Source organism: Alexandromys fortis, unplaced genomic scaffold (assembly GCF_014885135.2).
Source record: "Alexandromys fortis isolate MF-2015 unplaced genomic scaffold, M_Fortis_MF-2015_v1.1 scaffold_94, whole genome shotgun sequence".
Taxonomy (NCBI): domain Eukaryota; kingdom Metazoa; phylum Chordata; class Mammalia; order Rodentia; family Cricetidae; genus Alexandromys; species Alexandromys fortis.
The window spans coordinates 4,723,985-4,744,518 of record NW_026067979.1 but is presented as its reverse complement, the minus strand read 5'-3'; the positions used below and the strand labels follow the sequence as shown (position 1 = coordinate 4,744,518).

The 20,534-nt window shown below is 42.9% G+C and overlaps 1 protein-coding gene across 5 annotated transcripts in view; it reads right to left on the bottom strand.

Moving 5' to 3' along the window:
* Piezo2 (piezo type mechanosensitive ion channel component 2) overlaps positions 1 to 20,534 on the bottom strand; it is a 340,070-nt gene that overhangs the window by 26,938 nt on the left and 292,598 nt on the right. For 4 of the 5 annotated variants that reach the window (XR_007594600.1, XM_050157961.1, XM_050157963.1 and 1 more), the window contains 6 exons: positions 19,705 to 19,811; positions 14,460 to 14,574; positions 11,939 to 11,998; positions 8,168 to 8,334; positions 5,974 to 6,140; positions 1,038 to 1,205 (listed from right to left, as the gene is read on the bottom strand). Coding sequence is in view for 4 of the 5 variants with exons in the window: in XM_050157961.1 (XP_050013918.1) it covers positions 1,038 to 1,205; positions 5,974 to 6,140; positions 8,168 to 8,334; positions 11,939 to 11,998; positions 14,460 to 14,574; positions 19,705 to 19,811 (784 nt within the window). In the remaining variant the exon portion in view is untranslated. The remainder of the gene's footprint in view (positions 1 to 1,037; positions 1,206 to 5,973; positions 6,141 to 8,167; positions 8,335 to 11,938; positions 11,999 to 14,459; positions 14,575 to 19,704; positions 19,812 to 20,534) is intronic. The other variant, XM_050157964.1, reaches the window with a different exon arrangement.

Sequence of the window (20,534 nt, the reverse complement as noted above, 5' to 3'; positions counted from 1 at the left end):
CTCAGTAACACAGAGCCTCCTAGGAAGCCACTGGATTGAGCAACACCCCAGGGAATGTTCAGGTCATGGGAGTCAGATAGACATTAGGTCTAACTTCCAGCATGGTCATTAAGTGATGTCACACATCGTCTCCAAGGTTTAGGGTCGGTCACCTCAGGGACTCAGAGATGAGTGTATCTTCAGGGATCTTCAGAGTAGAAGGATGCAACAAGCTCGTGCCTGAGAGAGGATGGCTCAGAAAACAAAACATGTTGCCTGAGTGGACAGCACCACAGGGTCAACATGTTCAACAGCCAGCAAAAGAAAGACATCGCCTTTGCTGACCACCAGGGGGCAGAATGGAGTTGCCTTTGGCTTGGGTTCTTTTCATGCCAGGATAAACACAGTATAGTTAGGGTCCCTGGTAACAACACTAAGATTTGTTGGGGGCGGGGGAAGGGTTTTGTGGTTCTATGCAGATAATTTCTAGCAGAATATTGCTTTCTGGCAGGATTTAAAAAGAAAACTTAAGCCCAGAATAATCCTTTCCAAACAAGGTAGATGGTAGTCAATAAAGCTGATGTGCATTTCTACATAGCATTCTTATCAAAAGTCAATGGTAAAATACATTCAATTTTCCTGTTAGATATACATGCCAAATATAGACAGATTTATTTTACATTAACTGAGAATGGCTCTGATTTGGCAGATTTTCCTAATATATACTGATATGCATATATTATATATATCAAATACATATCTTTAAAAAGGAAAAGTGAAAACTATTTGAGAAATGGAGGACACAATTTCAATCAGGGTTTCTAATCAATCCCCAACAGACAAAACGAAGGGACATAGTTTAGTTCATAGAGCGTTGTCTTGGAAACAATTATGTCACAGAAAGTGCTATGGTTATGCATCTAGTCATGCAAATTCTTAAAAATCAAAGGAAAAGAAAAGAGAAGAAAAACGGCATTCATCTCATGAACTCATGTGTGCAATGGCATTCCCGGGGAGGGGGCGTAGGTTATAGAAAGAAGCATGCACAAGTTAAGCACCTTGATCCTACACTGCCACTGTCAGCTGATGAGGAGGACATGTCCATGCTGAACATTTTACGGAGCCTAGGCCGAGCGCGCTCGCTTGTTTTAGGAACAGGGTCTTGTCCATCTAAATCATCAAGGGTGGACTGCCTTGAGATCAGCAGGGTTGCTTCAGTGTAGCAGCTAACAGCGCAAACAGTTACAGAAACACAGAGTTAAAACCCAGTGGGGCATCAAGTCACACAGGGGCAGCGGACCCCCACACCGCCATGCGGCAACCACACACAGCAACACCACCACCGCGGACAGGATGGCCTTGGCAGTGGGGGGGCGGGGGGGGCAGAGTCTCCAGGGCAGGGAAGGACCTGTTCGGCAGGATAAATAAACAGAAGAAACTGGAGTTGAAACAAAAATTTACTGACTAGGGATAAACTCCCAAATGGCACTTTCTGGGTGAGACAAGAAGCAGAATGAGGACACAGCCTACACATCATCTTACAACGTCATCTTACAACGTTGTAGCTTTGCAGTGGGATTGGTCCTTTTGTGACTGAATTAAAAATGCTTTCTTTGGTATTGTGAGCCCAAGTCCGTGAAGAGTCTCAATTCAATTGCAAATGCAGGAATACCTGCATGTACACTTTGTAGGAAAGATTTTAGTTTTATAATACAACTTTCAGATTAAGAGCCGGAGACTCAGGAATGCCACCGCATACTGAATCTTCCGTCTCATTTGCTAAGTCATGTGGACTAAGCCAAACCAGATAACTTGCATGTAGAAGAGACGGTGATCTCATAATGTGACTAGAAATAACAACCAAGGTAAAATATTAAAATGGTACCAATAACAACAAAGAAATTCTAATAATACCGGACATATTTTGTCTGTTAATGTTTCATTTTTTCTAATTTTTATTAAAGGTCATGCTTCAAGTTTGGGTGGGCGTCCCAAGGGCCCATTGACTAAATTCCTCATTTCCTGGTACTCCAAGGAATGGCCATGGGGGAACAGAACTGAGCTGCCTTTTCAGAAGGGGCGCAGCAGCTTCTCGGGTGGCAGATTTCAAACCACAGCCACCCCTTTATAGGAACAATCCTCAGGAAGCAGTTAACACCGTTTGCAGCAACAAAAGCAATGATAAGTCACACACCCAATCTTACAAGGAACTCTTAGAAATTAGCTCGCCATCTGACCCTGGATTTAAAGGATTTATAGCAAAGGAAATCTGTTTTTGTTTGCTAAGTTCCCATTCTGATTCTATCTCACGTTGTCTTAAGTGAAAAAAAAAATGTGACATGGGTGTTGGGACACATGATGTAAAGGGAACAGACCACACCATGGTTATGTTTCCTGGAGGAGGGCAGCAAGACCTGTCTGCCCAAAAGACGCAGGTGTCTGAGGACTCTCCTGGGTGACACGCTACTTTCCCTAGTGCAGGGGTCCCCAGAAACTTTAAATGGGTGTGAATTTCTGCTTCCACACTGGGAGTGTTGCTCAGTCACTGTGAAGGGCAAATTTGTGGGTTCATGGACTTCTCACAAAGTAAACCTAGCATATCTTTTTATTTCATATTAAAAATGAAAATCAAAATACATCACAGACTATTAATGATTCTGATTTCTCATTCAGTACTGATTGACAGTTTTATAATTTTGCAAATATTTTAACATCGTTTTCTTAAAACGTGGTCTGTAAGTGTGATGTCTGATGACTCCCAATTTTTCATTCTGGTCTTGGTTTTCTATTTAGGTCATATTTAAAGGCAGGTGCTTAGTCAAAAAAAATATTACAAGTCACATTAAGAGACAACATATCTTGATGAAAGGAAAATGAAAAGGTACAATAAGTTATAAATTGTATGTGCATATAATTATGTTCTTCACTGTGTAGGTGGGAATAATTGCAACTGGATATGAGTGTGACTTCGGCACAAGTAAATCAGATTTTTCTGAAACTCTTTTTGGAATCAAAAGCAATAAAATATAGTTTGTATTCGATGCAGATCCATAGAGCAGTGTGGTCTGGAGCTGAGGAACACTTGTAAGTGTTATGAAAAACAGCTGCAGGAAGGATGGGTGGACAGTACACCATCTGGAAACGTCTCTAGAGAATCCCAGGGTTCTCACCTCAGTATCCTCCTTATTCTATTGCTCCTATGATCTTTTTTTAAATGGTTGTTTGGTTATCATTTGGTTCTAAATCTGGTGTATTTGGAAACGAAGATTCTTTTATACTCACTGTCATCTCCCCTGCACAGGAAGCAGCATTAGCAACACTGAGCGTGTCCAGGGCATCCAGACATGCCTACCTCTGCACCCCGCCTCTGCCAGACTGCACACATCTGCACACTGGTGCACATCTGCCTTGCAGTCTTCACTGAGCATCAGCATCACTGTCACTATTATGGCGGTCGGGAATGAACCCAGTGTCCAGCAAGACACCGACCTATGTTGCATCACTAAACCACGTCTTCAATCTGCTCTTCCCCGACGAAGGGAGGAGTGACTGTGAGCTGGACTGAAATAGGGAAGCACTTAAGAAGAATGGGGATAAAATGGATTTTAATTCATGGCATAGAAATTAACTAGAATGATTGTATTTAAATGCTTTGATTTCTAGACGTAGAGAGACTTGCTGAAACATGTTGACGAAGAGGATTTACAGCTTCTCCCCAGGACAGAACTTATGGTTTCCAAATTGTCTAAGTGAACTATAAAATAAACAGCGAGCTTGTGCTTCACTAAAACCTGTGACAGAAGAGGAGCAAAGCTCCCCTCCCACGAAGACTGTGGGACGGGTCTCACAGGACACACGGTGCTAGGAACGGATTGAAAGCTGTTGCTGACATTTCTTCTCTGTAGCTGCTGCTATGACTAATGGTTTCAGAAATCAGTGTCTGAGAAAAGTGCATATGTGTGGGCAGAAAGAGAACAGAAAATGAATTTTACTACTATGGCACTTTGTCCTCTAACAATTATTGTATTCTGGAATTAAAAGGCATCTGAAGCCCCATTTCAATTAGGAAATGAATGGTTGACCTTGAAGCCCTAAGAGGACTCTCGCCCAAATAGTTCCTCTTTTCATGAAAATCACATTAGCTAAATATTTGTGACATTACAGCTTAAAAATAACTGGAGTATTCCCATCTTAAGGAAAATAGAATCTTTTTATTATTCCTGAAGACCTTAAAGGAGTATCTGTTTGGAAAGAGATGAAGGACTACATCCACGAACAGCTTTACCTACACAAAATCAATATAGGCAAATGCATCCATATGTACATAGTTAAAGTAAGCAATCTATTTTAAAACTTGAGTTTTTACATATTTGCATATGCATATATAATGTGTGTGTGTGTGTCTGTGTGTGTGTGTGTGTGAGTGTGTGTGTAAATAAAAACAAATTCTTTTTCCATACTTGTAGATTTGGATCTGTCTGTGTCAAAGGCAAATATGGTGACTTGCTGTATTTGAGTTTTCTTTAATTGGCCAACTCAAAGACAATAATTCAGCAACAGATAAGAAGCTATATTCAAAGTAAGAAATTCTCTAATCACTTCTCTTCAATGAGTACAATTCTGAATTTCAGGACTTTTGCTTGCTTGTTTGTTTGTTTGTTTGTTTTAATCTCCGGTACCAGTGATTAAGCCCTGGGCCTAGGATGGGCTTGATATGTAAATGGCCAACTGAGCTGCATCCTCGGTCCCTTTGATATTTAATTTCTATTTTTGAGTTTGCTATCGGTAAAGTGATACCCTTTCTACTCTCTTTTATCCAGAATGACATGTAGTCAGTATCTATGAAGGAAAACTATGGTTGGTAGCCACTGTGCCCATGGGTGCGTCTGGGACCACCTAGAAGATCTGCTATGCTTCCTCAGGGGGCAGAAGAGGCAAGAACTGTGTTACAGAGCCTTTTCAGACGACAGTACTCAGGGATGACTTTTATGTCTGTTTGTTCTAGAATTGAGCTCAGGTCCTGGCCTAGAATGGGATTATTTTAGCTGTTAGATGATAGAATACACAGCTATCTTCAGAGATATAGTTCTTTGCCTGTAAGACAGTTGCATAGCACAGTTCACCCAGTCAGATGGTCCCCCTGGGTATTGTCGGTTTTCCTCCTAAGGCAGTGACTTGGGACTAGCCAGCCTTATACGATGGACAGCAGTGATCTAGAACACTCTGCTGCAGAGGCTCCTGAAGCCTTTCTGGGTGGACAGTACACTTGCCGGGGAAGAAGGGAGAGACAGCAAGAGGTCCAAAACCTGGGTTCTGAATAGAGCATGGTGATTTTGGATCCTGGGTCTGCTCTTACAGGCCTAGACCACACTTTTAAGCCACATTGTAATTGAATTTTTTCTTGGCAAAGTATGGATAATAAAGACACACAACATTTTATGCAATTCTAAGGGATGAATCAAGGCTGGCTACAGTATGTGCCCAGTGTTCCACCACCCTTGGCATCGAGGCTCCTGCTGTTCCCGTGCAAACAGTGCACGGAAGACCTGAAACCTAGAGACGAGGGGGAATTGTTTCTGAAATTTCCATTCTAAACTTGAAAGTAACAATTCTGAAAAAAAAAAAGGTCAGTGATATCAACAGAAGGTAGAAAATGCTAGAACAAAAGACAGCTTGTGGAAGGAAGTAATGGCGTAGCCCTGACACAAATAGTAAGGAGTAAAACCCAAATGTGATGAGCCATTCTTATTTGCCTGGATCTTATAAACCCCTAGACTGTGCCAGGGAGGTAGATGCATGCTTCAAACTGTTCACTGCTGGTGTCTGCTTTTACCCAGTCCGCCTAGAGCAGCATACAACATTGCTGTATGGATCCGCAGGGCCTAGGATACCACCCATGTGTTTGCTTAGCTTTCACTTCATGCAATCACTTCTCACGTTTGCTGGCATCTACCTCATTCACAGAAACAACCGACTGTTAAGAAAGTGAAATACCTGGAGATACTGTCATGGGAATCTAAGCTATCCATCCTGTGAGCTGCCTGGGTCCTGGAACCAGCTCCAGGGTGCTCGTCAATTGTGTCCAGTCCTGACTCTCTGGAAAGGTTCATGATGTGGTTTTGGTAGTACATGTGGATGCTTTCCCGCGTTGGAACGTTGCCCTGTGGAAAAGGGGACATCACAGTGGTTCTTACGAAAGCACTTTGTTTGGACAGTGCCAACAGTTTTCAATACTGACGACTCTCAGCCCGCGTGCACACCTACAGTAAGGACTGATGAGATGCAGATAACTTAGGGATTAATGTCAGGTCTTTTACGGTCATTAGTGATAGGGCTGATGGTCCTGGGTTCTAGACGAAAGCAGGCAGAGCAGGACATAGGTTGAGTATGTCAGTAAGCTGAGCAGCACCCGTCCACAGCCTCTGCATCAGCTCCTGCCTCCAGGTTCCTGCCCTGCTTGGGTTCCTGCCCTGACTTCTTTGGATGATGAGGAGTGCTGTGGAAGCAGAAGCCAGATAAGCCCTTTCCTCTCCATGTTGCTTTGGTCTGGTGTTCATCACAGCAACAGTATCCTTCCCCAAGAGACCAGCTGAGTAGTCACATTTCTCTCTCCCTGTTTCCTGTCTGCGGATACAATGTGGCTTTGCCTAACTCTCCCATTGCCAAGCCTTCCAGACCATTACCACCATATACTGTGTCCCTTCAAGCTGTAAGACAAACCTCCTTGCATCCCGAAATTGCTTTGGCCAGAGAGTTTGCAGTAACAAAATGTAAGGTAGGTAATATGCTAGTATAATTCTTACTATCTCAAAATAGTCACCTTTCTAGAAATTGGCTCAAGCTTAGTAGAGAAAATTACCAAATCTGTTTTCAATTAGATTAATTTAAGCTCGGTAATTTATTTTCATTATTATTTTTATTTTATTTTGGTATATTTTTAAAAATGTTCCCAACCCCGTTGAGGTATAATTGACAAAATTATATGTATAAACATACTTACCTTTAAGTACAATCTATAAATCATATGTAACTTGTGTATTTTGTTAGCCCTCTTTATATTCTAGATTTTTTTTTCTGGGGGTTTCAGATATAAATTCCCAGATAAAAGTTATAATCCTTTATGGGACACAGCAAAACCTATTAACTCTCATAGAAGAGAGAAAATGAATAAACTGGGGGTTTTATAAGGGCTCCTGTTGAGTGTGTGCTTATGCGTGAGTGTGTGTGTTTGCATGTGTGTGTGAGTGCATATGCATGTGTACGTGTGTGTGTTGTTTATGAGCTTGGGCTAGACCTCAATGCACACAGAACAAAATGATTATGTAACAGCTGACCAGAAAGATGGGATTTTATTTTAGAATTTTAGATAAGGTTGTCTAGTTAGGTTTCTATTGCTGTGACTAACACCGTGTCCAAAAGCAACTGGGTGGAAAGAATTTATTTAATCTTACAGTTTATAATCCATCACTAAGGGAAGCCAAGCAGGGGCTCGAGACTGGAACCTGGAGGCAGCAATTGAAGCAGAGACCGTGGAGGAGCGCTCCTTACTGGTTTGCTCGCCACGGTTTCTCCAGCCTTCCTTCTTATACCACCTAGAATCATCTACGCTGAAGTGGTGCCACCCTCCGGGTGCTGTGCTGTGGCCCTCCCACATCAGTCATTAATCAAGAAGATGCCGCACTGACTTGCCTACTGGAATTCTGATGGAGGCGTTTTCTCACCTGAGGTTCCTCTTCTCAAATGGCTCTAGCTTATGCCAAGTTTGGGGGTGGGGGAACAGAACCTAACAGACAGCAAGAACAACAAAACCACTAACCAGGACACAGGCTGACTATCTGGAATCCAAATGCTCCCATGTCTGAACTCCCGTGAATGCTGACATGATGCCAGCGGGTGGGAAATTCTACACACGCACTCCTGAACAGTTGCCGGTAAAACCCAAGAGCACTTGAAATGGTCTAGGAAGTTACTGTCAGGCCATGTAGATGATGAAATCAAAGTAAAACTTCATGCTCATGTTTGTGTTCCCTCCCCCAAGGTGTTTCATTATGTAAGTGAAAATATTTCCACATCCAAAACCAAAACTGGAAACTTGAAACTTCTCTTGCCTCATGCATTTGGGGCTGGGATGTACGGCCCATGGGGACTTGGCGGCTCCTTGAAAGTAGCAAGGAGTAAAAGGAATTACCTTCTTAATCTCTCGGGTCAGCATGCACCTTTCAATCCTCAGAACTGTGGATATATCGATGTGTTCTCTTGAGATGGAGTTGAGCCAAGTGGTGAAACTATCCACCGTGGCCAGGAATAGGACCCAGGTAAACTTCAGAATATTAAATATTCTCTTGATGATATTATCTAGGCAGAAGAAGCACAACACAGGTTAAAGGGTCTGGAACACTACCACACTACCAAGGGCTGTGTTGTGACTCTGTGGGGTAGATCACACCCAGTCCTGGATTTTGCAGGATGCCTCTCATGTGTACTGGACTCCTTATGCTTAGAGAACGAGGGGGACTGAGGCCGAAGCACCGGTGTAGTCTCTATACATGCAATGGCAGAACTAAGCCAGACTGAGGCAGGATCTTTCATGTCGGCCATAACAGACCCTCAGGGGCTAACAGGACTCCTCAAAATATCACGTTCCCTGGATGGTCAAGTCCCTTACACATGTGCACCTCTAACTACACTCTATGTATAGAATCTCCACACACCCTTTCTCATAGTTTGAGTCATCTCTTTATCACTTCTACTAGGTACCCAATACGATAGTGGTCTCTACACTGCATTGTTTAGGGGAAGACAGAGAAAAGGCCTATATACACTCAGTACAAATGAATTCCCGCCCCTCTCAAAACATTTTGGTAAATGTTGGGAGCAGTGAGACCCCAGATCCTGAATTTCTTGTAAACAACTTGTTTTCCCCTGATCTGAGTGCCTACAGCTGCTCTGAGCACGAGACCTTCAGGAGTTCCTGATGGCAGGAGAGTGGTTTCTGGTGGGTTTGGCCGGGGCGTGGCTATCTCTATATAATCTGCCCCTGACTACAACAAAGGGGGCATTCTTGGGGCTTTGGTATCAGTGTTAAAAGGTCTGTGTGTGTGTTGGTCTGTCTCTGCGTCTGTATTCTCAACCTCCAGCCCCCTTTCCTGAAGCTCGCGAACTGGGTAATAGCGCACACAGCGCAGACACGGGGGCGCGGTGCGCGGCAGGTAAACACTTGGATGAATCTGAGGCTGTGAAGCCTGCACATCTAGAAGTCTTACTGTATGAAGTTTAGTAAGCGTAGAGATTGCAATTCAAAGATTTCACCTAGTATTAATTCAAGAATGGAGATGGCCTGTGCCTGTCTCGTGGGGCCCTTTAAGGCTTTTCTACAAGTGTCTGAGGGATTGTTGGTGAAACCTGTTTATTGTCTGTGCACTTATACTTCAGCCAAACTATATTAACTTTTGCGAAGCTTGCTCCACAGGCTGCGTGTGCTCGTGTGTTACTGATCCATCTTCCTAAGACAATCAGATGGGATTGTATGTCAACAACAGAAATCTGTACGTGGGCTCCATCATCTGTGGTCAGCAGAAGCCCTGGGATGGCTAATGTGAGTTTTGTCCTGGACTGCAGCTGTGACTAGCGACCCGGGAGGACTGTCATCCAGCAGCTCAGCTCAGAGTCCAGTGGTGTTCAAAATGGTGACAGCATGCACGCATGTCTCCCGGCACTCCAGAGAGGCTGCAGTTTAAGGCCTTTGAATGCTCAGAAAGACTGGAGGAGCTTTTACAACTGGTGAGCTCACCCTCTGGGACATCACTCAGCTTTTAAAAAGAAGGAAAATTCGCAACAACGTGGATGACCACAGAGGACATCGTGTTACACTGAATAAGCCAGGTGTGGAAAAACACACTCCAGACGATATCGCTGACACTTGGAATCCAAACTCGTGATACTCACAGAAACGGAGAGCAGAGCCATGGTACATGGCCAAGGAAGGGAAAGACTGAGAAGTGGGTCGAGGCAAGGTTTATATCTAGAGATCCTCAGAGACAGGCGGTAATTAGCAATTCTGTACTATGCTGGGATTTGCCAACAAGTAGACCTAAGGTGCTCTAACTGGGGTGGGGAGGTGGACAGACAGGTTTATCTGCTGCCTTTAGCAGTCACTTTGCTACGCACAGGTACAACGAAACCATGTATTATATGCATCTTACTAAACGCAGTGAGGGAGAAGCTAAACAGGGCTAGATCATCCTGTCTGTCTATCTTAATCACGTATGTAAGCTGATGGTCACCCAATCACGTGCCAGCCCCACAGGCCTCTGTCTACTGTGCTCAGAGTGAGTACCCAATGGCCCGCCTTTGCTCCCCACTAATCTCCTCTCTGAGTTGAAGGTCACAGTGTGAAGCGGAGCTTGGCTTTATGATGAGGACTAGAAAGGCTCTAAGTGACCTAGGAAGAATGGTAAGCTTACGTCTAGTAAAGTTTTGCTCTTTTTTAAGGGTCAGACAAGAAATGGAGCTTCCAAGTGAAGGCCATACCTGATGGGGCAGGAGGGGAGGGGGTGGCAGAGAGCCACTTGTAAGAACCAGGTGGGGCCAGAATCTCCATCTCTGATGTTTCCATGGAACCATTTCCTGCCTATGCAGCTACCTCCTTCTCCTCCTCCTCAGGACTTTTCGGGCTGTGGTATCTCTTTGTCTTCTACAGGTTTTAGGAGGTGAGAAAGAACAGAGGGGTCCCCTTTGCTGAGCAAAGCAGCAAAGGCAGAGATGAACGGCCTCACGAAGCCGTATAAAGGGAAGCTTCACTGATGCCACAGCAGAGCGATTTCAAGACAGAGACTCCACAAGGCCCCCATTTTCCTCTGCATCTCTGGCCTCTTATTTAGTTTAATTATTTGCTATTTTGTGTGCGCATATGTGTTTGTACCCATGGGTGGAGCCAGAAGAGGGCACCCAGTGGTCTCTGGCACAACTTCCTGCCATTTCACTGAGGCAAGTTCTCTCCTTGAACCTAGGGCTCATGTTTTCTTGGCTAGATTGGAAGTCAGCAAGCCCTAGCAATCCTCCCCCAGCCCCCACCCCTCACCTTGGAAGTGGAGTTACAGGCCTGTGCGTGCAGGATTTCTGACTTGTTGTGTGGGTGCTGGGATCTGCACTCCAGCCCTTATGATTACACAACGTGAGTTCCTAACCTTCAAACCATTGCTCCAGCTTCCCTTATTTCCCATTAGGGAACTCTAGACCAAGGTGGGTAATGCCCATACTTATTCGGAGAAGACCTCAAGCTGCTTTTACAGACATAAGAGGGAGGTTTGGGCCCTGCAGTCTGAAAGACATAGAAGCCACTAATACGCTCCAGCAGGCCTTAATGCTTTTGACAATTTGTTCTTATTTTTTTCTCCCATTCAAAACTACTTTCCTAGAAGAAGTCATTATTAGTTGTTGAACATTTGGTCATGTAACTTCTTATCTCTACATTTGCCCTAAGATAATATATGGTATATTTAAAAATAGCTAACAGAGAGGATACTGAGTGTTCTTAGCACAAAGAAATGACAAATATTTGAGATGACTCAAGCATTCGTTAACCTGATGTTGATCCCGTATCATAAATGTTTACCAGAATCTGCATGTAAAATTTTAAAAGTTCTATTTAAAATGAAGAAGAAAATTTAAGTGCTTTTGTTCAATGCCCTTATCCTGGCAGCTTCTACGCAGCACCAGCATTTATCGTCCTCATCCACAGGCGTAGGTACCAGGGACTTTACAACCCACGAGGCTGGATGGGTTCTCAGGAGTCTTTCTCCGTCTCAGGAGAGACGAGGTGTCAAGGGACAGGACTGTGATGAGGCAGCCTCGGTCTGGAGTCACGGCCGGATTCGCCGCTTTGCAACAGCTCCCCTTATCCCACGGGGTAGTACCATTTTCAAATGCTCACAGCTCATCTCTGTCTCCGTTCTGTTACCTGGGCCGTCGGATTTCTTTTTGATTGGCCCATCCTCTCGATCGTCCCATTCCACTGGACCTGCGTTATATATGATAAAAGACGTGTCATTATATAGAGCCCTGTGCCGTTTTTATGACTAGAGAATATCCAAAAACTTTGGCAGAACACACACTTGAGAATAACAAAGACAACGTCGAATAAAACAAGGTAGTGAGAGGAGCTGGCTTCATTCAATATTAAAACTAACCCCATGGTATTAAATGCGAAAGCATGCAACCGAGATCCAGAGCTTGACAATAGAAGAACGAGTCAGAATACACTTCCAAATCATATCTAAGCCAAAATAGGAGCCGAAGGCCGGCTCCTGCTTATTTCTAACACAAAAGGAAGACTTTTTTTTTTTTTAAAAAAAATAGAGCTAGCAGCATTGCTCATCTATCTAACTGTATGAAAATATATCTCTGTTATACAGAGTGATATAAAATTCAAAAAAAATGTAAGTAAAAACCAGTAGGAAATGCAGGACATTTGCTTAACACTGGGGGCAGAGACTTTCTTTTGTGAGTTATTGACTTTAAAAACATGACTTTAGGCATGCTTCGGTATCAGACTGATTACACATTGTTTAGAGAGTCAAACTAAATATGAGCACTGAACAGGGAAGCATGATTCTAACACAGCAGAGGAGGCACTATGCCCGATACACAAGCGGTCCTAATTACTAAGCAAAGAACAAATACTCCAACAGAATGGCAGAGGACAATGATAGCTGTACTTGGACCTTAAACTTGAAGTACAAATTATATAGACAATATAAAATAAAAATGTCCAGAACCATTAGTTATGGATTAAACTAAATTCCAGTGAAAATATAAGAAATCTGTTATTCCTGGGGGGGGGGGAGAACGCAATAAAAAGAGCAATGTGGGCCTTGGTATGAAGCTATAAGAAAGATACCTTCCTTTATCTGACATATTGGAGTATAAATTACTAAAACATTGTGAGGGAAAAGGCTATTAAAGTGTTTGAGGCATCTCCTTTAACCCAGTCTCCTTACTCTTGAGAATCTACTCTGTGAGGGTGCATATACATCATGGATAACTCCCTGTGAATTGTTTTGAAAGGGTAACCTATTACAGCATTGCTTGTTGTGGTGAAACCAGGAAGCAATCTTTTGTCCATTAATGGGGAAATAATTGAATAAATTATGCATATCTATACTACGGAAGCTTTTATAGCCATTAAAAAAAACCCCTGCAGTTTCATGAATAGTTAATTGGAGAACTGTTCATGATACATTGCTAATGAAAGGGCAAGCTGCCTTCGTGCACATTAATTTTGAAAAGTTAATGAACGAACAATATGTACTTGCCAAAGGGGAGAGGGCTAATGCCCCATCTGGGTAGATTGCATATTTCCTGGAGGCTGATTTTGTGTGTGTTTGTGTATGTGTGTGTGTTTGTGTGTGTGTGTCTGTGTACATATATGTGCACACATACCAGATTCTGAATCTCCTGCTATCACTTGGCTTGTTATATTGAAGGTAGACTAAATTTATCTTTGCAAACAAATCAATAAAATGCAGGTATAGCCACCAGGAGATACTGAGAGAAAGAAGGTAAAAATGAACAAATTTTATAGTTAGTTGCATGAGAAATCTTGATTGTTTGACTTTCTTAATTTTCTAAGAAATTCATGATTACATTATCTCTGTACAGAATCAAATGATAGTAGAGAAACCTAGGGTCCTTTTAGTCATATCATTTAATTTTTCCTCTCCTAAAAAGCAGCCACTATTCTTAATACACTTTAAAAAAATCCTTCTCTTACACTTAAACACTATAATACATACCCATTTAAAATGTAAAATACTGGTTGAAGTACTTTGGTTTTCTTTGTTCAGTTAGTGGTTTAAATAATTGCCTGCTACTTTATAAAATGTTGTTTTTCACTTAAATAATATGTCGGGAAACTACTGAATAGTATGTGTACAGGCTAGTTTTGTGCCAATTTGACACGAGTTAGTGTCATTTTGGAAAAGAGAATATTAATTGAGAAAATGCCCCCACCATCTTGGTCTAGGATAGAGCCGGCGGTACATTTTTTCAATTGATATTTGTTGTAGGTGTAGGTGTAATTGTGGGTTCAGATCACTGTGGGGTAATGCCAGCTTGGTAGGTGGTCCTGGGTGTTGTAAGAAAGTAGGGTGATCAAGACAGGAGGAGCGAGGTAATAGGCAACATTCTTTATGGGCTCTGCAGCTCCTGCCTCCTGCTTCCTTCCTGGACTTCAAGCCCTGGCTTCCCCCAGTGATAAGCTACACACTGGGAGCCTAAGTAAATCCTTTCTTCTTCAGGTGTTTGTGGTCATGGTCTTTATAGAAACCAAATTAAGAGAGTATTCCTTTATGCTTTGGCAACATGATCCCTTCAAAATCTTCACCTCAGTTGGTTTAAAAATGCCCTCTTGGCATTTGGTGTCCCCTGTAACACTTCCTCCATGGGGCAGAGGATATGGCTGCTTCCTGCCTGGCACTCACCGTCCCCGGATCCTTTGCGTCTTCCTTTCTCCTCTTCTCTGGCCAACTTCTTTTTCTCTTTCCTCCTCTGTCGGAGTGCTGTTTTCGGATCAGTGATCCAGGCTTGATAGACAAACTGAAAGGAGAAAGCCCAATGAATTTCTGACTTTTAAAAGTAACTTAAAATGTAAATGGACCTAAGCCAAGCTTCTTCGATGTAAGATTTTTTTTTCTCTCACAAGTATTGCTTTCCCTGCTTCTTATGTTAAGTTGACTTCTGTTGGTCTAGATTCTTTTTTCTTGCTTGTTTGAGACAGGGTCTCATTATATTGCCCTGGCTGGCTTTGTAACTCTGTCTGTTTCTGCCTCCCAAGTGTAGGGATTAAAGGCATCTTATTGCTTTTAATTTGCTACCGTAAGATATAATATATAAATAAATGTGGAGACATTCTTCGCTTGGTGTCAAAGATGATCATGACATAAACTTGGGTAAAAGCAAACCATCGTTTCTCTGAAACACCGCCACCATTTGTGATCCTCAGTGACAGAAGTTTTGCTTTGCACACAACCAGCTGGAGTTGGGAGGTCTTGACGGGCACCATCAGAGGACTTCCTCCTATCGCAAATGTCTCAGTAAAAAGGAAGATGTCTTCTTTAATGTTCTCATTTGCTCGGGCGGAAGTAAGTTTTACATTGTCAATACTCTCCTAGTAGTGGTTATGAGTAACTTGAAGAAGCTGATGGATTTTACAGGGGAAATAATGCCAGTGGGAGAGGGAGCTACCCCAGGAGAGCAGAGAGGGAAATCAGTGTGAGAGTGAGCTAGCCCAGGAGGGCAGAGAGGGAAATCAGTGTGAGAGTGAGCTAGCCCAGGAGGGCAGAGAGGGAAACTGGTGCCTCGGGTTACCCTTTGTCAGTTGCATTCCAGAGCCGAGGACAATCACATCAACATTTTACAACCAATCACCAAGGAGCAATGGTTCGGAAGAACCCACCCTCCACATCCTCAGAAGCATGCAAAAACAACAAAACCGAGACAGGATACAAACAATCAGCCCTCCCGAAATCATAAAACCAAGCCAGCATGCTAAACATGCAACCCCCAGGTCTCAGGGAAGCTGGGTTTTCCACTGTCACGATTAAGACAAGAGCACATAAGGGTAGCTGTAAACCCATATATTGTCATTCGATCCTAGATGATTTTCATATTCCAGAAAAAATTTGAAAACACGACATAAACAAATTGGCATTCTGATGCCACTAGAAAGCAGAGATTGAACTTTTCCACATATGGAAATATGAGGGCACAGGATCCAATAAAGATCACCCCCTTTTCCCTCGAGGTAGAAATCTGAATTGTACAGGCAACACACACAAATGTAAAATTGGTGTTATTTCTGGATAACAAATCCGGGAGGTAAACGTCCTATGGTATGCTAAATGTATTTTATGGAACTAGGGCATGAACTGATGATACTCAAAAGGATCAAAGCAAGTGCTGGTGGGTCCTTACTGAGCATGTCAGTTTGGGAGTCTAGCCACTTGTCTCTCAGGTTTAGGACATTAGAAAGCAAATTTGCATAATATAGTTTGCTTTAAAAGAAACCGAACTAATAAATACATCTTCAGGTTTAAGAACAGCATAGAATGGCTTCAAAAAAAAAAAAACACTTCAAGAAAAGTATTATACTATTATTGTTTTATAAAATGAAAGGATGCTAAACAGAAATTAAGAGGTAATAATTTGTGAGCATAGCAGGTGTGCATTGTATGACTTCCTTTGTTCTAAGGAAAAAGCAAACAGCTGGGAGGGGAGAGAGGAAGGCTGAGAAGGGCAGGATTCGCAGACTTTAAGAAGGGCAGGGAGGGGACCATCGATGTCTGACTTGGTGAGAAGAACTACTAACCCTACATTGGTCCCCTAGGGATGAATGGCATCGGTGTCTTGTTGACGAGAGGAACATTCTGGGCATGCAAGTACAGGAAGCAAGACAGAGCAACCACGCTGTGAGCTGTTGAGTTGCCTATTCTCAGGCAAAGCTATCTTAAGATTGCCATTTTGAAAAGTGATTATTTTAAAGTTCCAAACACTTGCCCGAAGGCCAGTTTTGCCGTCTCCTATTTCAGAAAAGGGTTCCGACCCTTACTGAGTCCACAAATGGAAGGGTTTTGCTGACCTCCCAAATTATGCCATTGTATCTTTTACTTTTACCCAATTTGGTGGCTTCTCTAGGGAGCCAGGCCCCAAACTATATCAGCCAGAAGGAGAAAGTGCTTGGAAGTACACACAAAAAGTCTGAAGGGTCAGTTAATAGTCACCGCCACGAGTGTGTGTTTTTGAATTTATCTCCAAGTTGATCTTTATTGTTAGGACACACAAAAAGTCTGAAGGTTCAGTTAATAGTCACCGCCACGAGTGTGTGTTTTTGAATTTATCTCCAAGTTGATCTTTATTGTTAGGGGAGTGAGATTCACTTTTTACCAGAAGGTCATTAAGCAAAACTGTATACATTTTTTTAAACATTGTATTTCATTGGAGTGGATATCTTTTTTTTTTTTTTTTTTTGTTTTTCGAGACAGGGTTTCTCTGTGGTTTTGGAGCCTGTCCTGGAACTAGCTCTTGTAGACCAGGCTGGTCTTGAACTCACAGAGATCCGCCTGCCTCTGCCTCCCGAGTGCTGGGATTAAAGGCGTGCACCACCACCGCCCGGCCTGGAGTGGATATCTTAACTCGAATTGATAGCATTTTATAATTTGATCTAAGTACACTGGGATACAGAGTTCCTTTACACCTTTATCGTCACTTAATCATCTTTAGCTTTGTTTTAAGTAACAAAAGGGGTGGATAACTTGCAACCTTTCACTTTAATAATTTCTAAATTACAAATTTAGACACTCACATGGATTCATAGAGCAGAAAAGGTAAAGTCCCTGCAGAAACAGCAACAGTGACTATTAATCAAAGCCGGTCTTCTGGAATGGTAAATGAAAGGCAGTTGGAGGGTTGGACTCTGAGGCCCTAGGGAGACCAGCAATACAGCCTCACCTGAGAGCTTCAGAGACACCCTGCATTTCAGGTTCTGTATGACCAGTGGGACCAGAATCAGCATAGAAACGAGATGGCAGGGAAAAGGCGAGGTGCAATTGTCTCTGTCACTATCCCAACTGTTTGCGTGAACTCAACGACCATCAGATCATAATGGCCCAAGAGTTTTAGAGCTCCCTCCAGGCTGAGTTTGGAAGGAAAAACATGCTACAAAATACAAGAAGGATAATTTCTTCCTTGTGGTTTTTAATAATGAAGCAAGTATGATATAGGCAGCTGACTGACATCCTTTCTGTATTAAGTGAATGAACAAGGGCGCTGTTAAACTTTATTGAGAAGCACTGTTGTGCTCTGGGCATCAGCAGCTGGGGAAGGAGATGTGCTGGATACAGGACATCTGTATCCACATTCGGAAGCCGGAAACTAACGAGAAGCTGAGAGCGGGGACAGAACCAGAGGAGTCTTTTATAGGCTTATTTGGAAATTCTTACCAGCTTTCTGAGAAAGAATTATTATATATGCTTTACTCATTATAAACTGAGGCATGCAACCAGACGCCACCCTTTTAAGATGAGATGTAACTCACCCAAAACTACGAGGAGAGAAAGTACATGTATATCTGCATTTTCTCTTCCTATTTTTTATAATCTCTGGTGTCTACTTTTCAAAGTAGGAAAATGATAAGTAGTCTGGCTCCTAAGAACTCTCTTTTTTTTTCTTTTTGGAAAATTTAATGTTTTACGTCCATATGATGCTTTCATTGCATGATTCATAGAACAGAGAAAATGTAGATAGGAGGATGTTTTGCTAAAGTTCTATGGAGCAGAGAGTCACACACTACACATCAGTAGAACATGAAATACCTTTGCAGCTCGGATTAAATACTGAAGAATAGTTTTGGGAAGTTTAATGACAGACTTTGGCAAGGCTAAAATGGCTGAGGCAAACTTCCCAATAGCTCTCTACAAAGAAGGACAAAGCAAGAGTAATTAGTAGGAAAAAAAAAAACCAACGTTAACAATTTAATATATGACGTCACATGAGCTTGTCTCTACAATTAACACTGAGGTTAAAACATGCCACTCGCCAAAGCTGGAATAAAATGTGCTGAGCTTGGAAGTTAGGAAGAAGAGCACACTCAGTCGCAGCATGTAGTCCATAAACACAGTCAAGATGGTTCACATTCTCTTCTTTGTTGTACGATGGGTGGTGGTTAGCATAAAACTCATTAGCTAAAAAGTAAGGCTGTTAAGTCATTAGTATTGGCAAGCACCCTCACTCATGCACACAAACATGTTCCCAAACACACAGAGGGGCAATGGAGCCAGGGAGGCAGCACCACACTGAAGAAGAGCCACAAGTCGCTTGGTTCTTCAATGTCATCAGGAAGACCAGGCATTTGGGCTTGCCCATTTATGAAGGCTTGTCCAGGGAGCAGTGTATGGCCTTATCATAGGCAATCATAAAGTTTTCTGAGAACCTTTCTATACGATCTGTACTACGACACATGGGATATAACTGTCTCAGCCTGTGGTTCAGAGGTTAGAGAAATGTGCAGAAAGAGTTCATGCCCTGTCCTCTGACAAGGCCTCATCTTTAAGAAGGATGGACTGCACCCTGCTGCGCCCCCAAACCCCCACTAACACTGTGCTGGCTGGTGAGTCAGAGCTGTGTTTGAGACAGCAGGTTTCTGAACAGAGAGAACTCAGCCGTAAAAATCAGAACCAGGATGGATGTTTATAGTTATTATTTAAATCATTCTGGTATCATTAGCAATACAAATGAAGTTAATTTTCAAAACCCAATGCAACATTTCAAGGAGGAGCATGCATTTTATTTACACAGTCAACTCATTCACGCAGGGAGCTGCAAGCCTTGCATCCAAGCAATCCAAAGCAATGCTGAGGAAGTTGTCTACTTGCAAGAGAAATTTTTTGGTTATTGTTGTTTGGGGCATCAAGAAGATGCTTGGATGTCAGGGATGACGTGCTGACCCGCACCGTTCACACGATGTGGTGGTTAGGGCATTCCTGAGAGGGAACAGTGCTGTAGTTTAATTAGAACTAGACAATTCCAGACGTCCATCAGAAGACTCTGAGAGCCGTATCACAGGCTACGGAAGAGGTCATGTAAGCCTGCAAACAAGACTCGTTAATTTAAAAACCAACCGCAGTGTTTCTAACCAGCAAAGGGTATCACCGTGCACATCCCTCTAGTTACCTGGAACGCTGACTTCCGCGGCGGTTCTTCATCTTCCTTCTTAAGCTCCTCTTCTTCCTCCTCTTCACTATCCGTTTCAAATAAATAATAGTCTCCGCTCCTGACCACTAAGCGAGACAAAATATTTGCTTACTTCTGGAAAGAAACATGAGAAAACCTGGGGGGCTATTCAAGAAATTTCCTCCCTAAAGACACATAGATGGCCCTCGAGAGGACCACAGCCAGAGATGTTAGCAGGAGAAAACAGAGGGAAAGAACCCATTTTATCTAGTGCAACATGGTGCTGGCATGGCTGGGTCTACAGAGCATGAGGCCTTGTCTGTGCCATTTAAGAGGCTGGCATTGACCTGGCAATTTCTTCCATCCTCATTGCTTTATTGGGCTGAGTCCATTTGTTGTGCAGATGCCAAAATGCTTGACAACTTTTGCTTCTCAGTTCATCAGTTTTGATCCCTTAGACAAAGGCCGAAGTGAAGTAGCAGATTTGGCACGGTCTGTCACAGACAAACCAACCAGGGTGACACAGGACAGAGATGGGTGCCACCAGTCTCCACTTCACTTTATACTATGCAGACCTGGCTTGTCCACACGTGACACACGAGGCAACGTAAGACAAGACACTCGAAAGAGTTAAAAAACAAACAAAATAAAATAAATGACGACAACAACGACAAACACATTGCCACAAGGAGGAAAAGGGTAGGTAACGTCAACAATGAAAACAAGACAACAGCATCTATTCTGACTGCTTCTACATGTAGCGAAGGGACTGACTGAGGAAGAGCAGCCCTGGTCCATAGGGTTTGGCTCTGCCCTGCTTCTGGTCAACA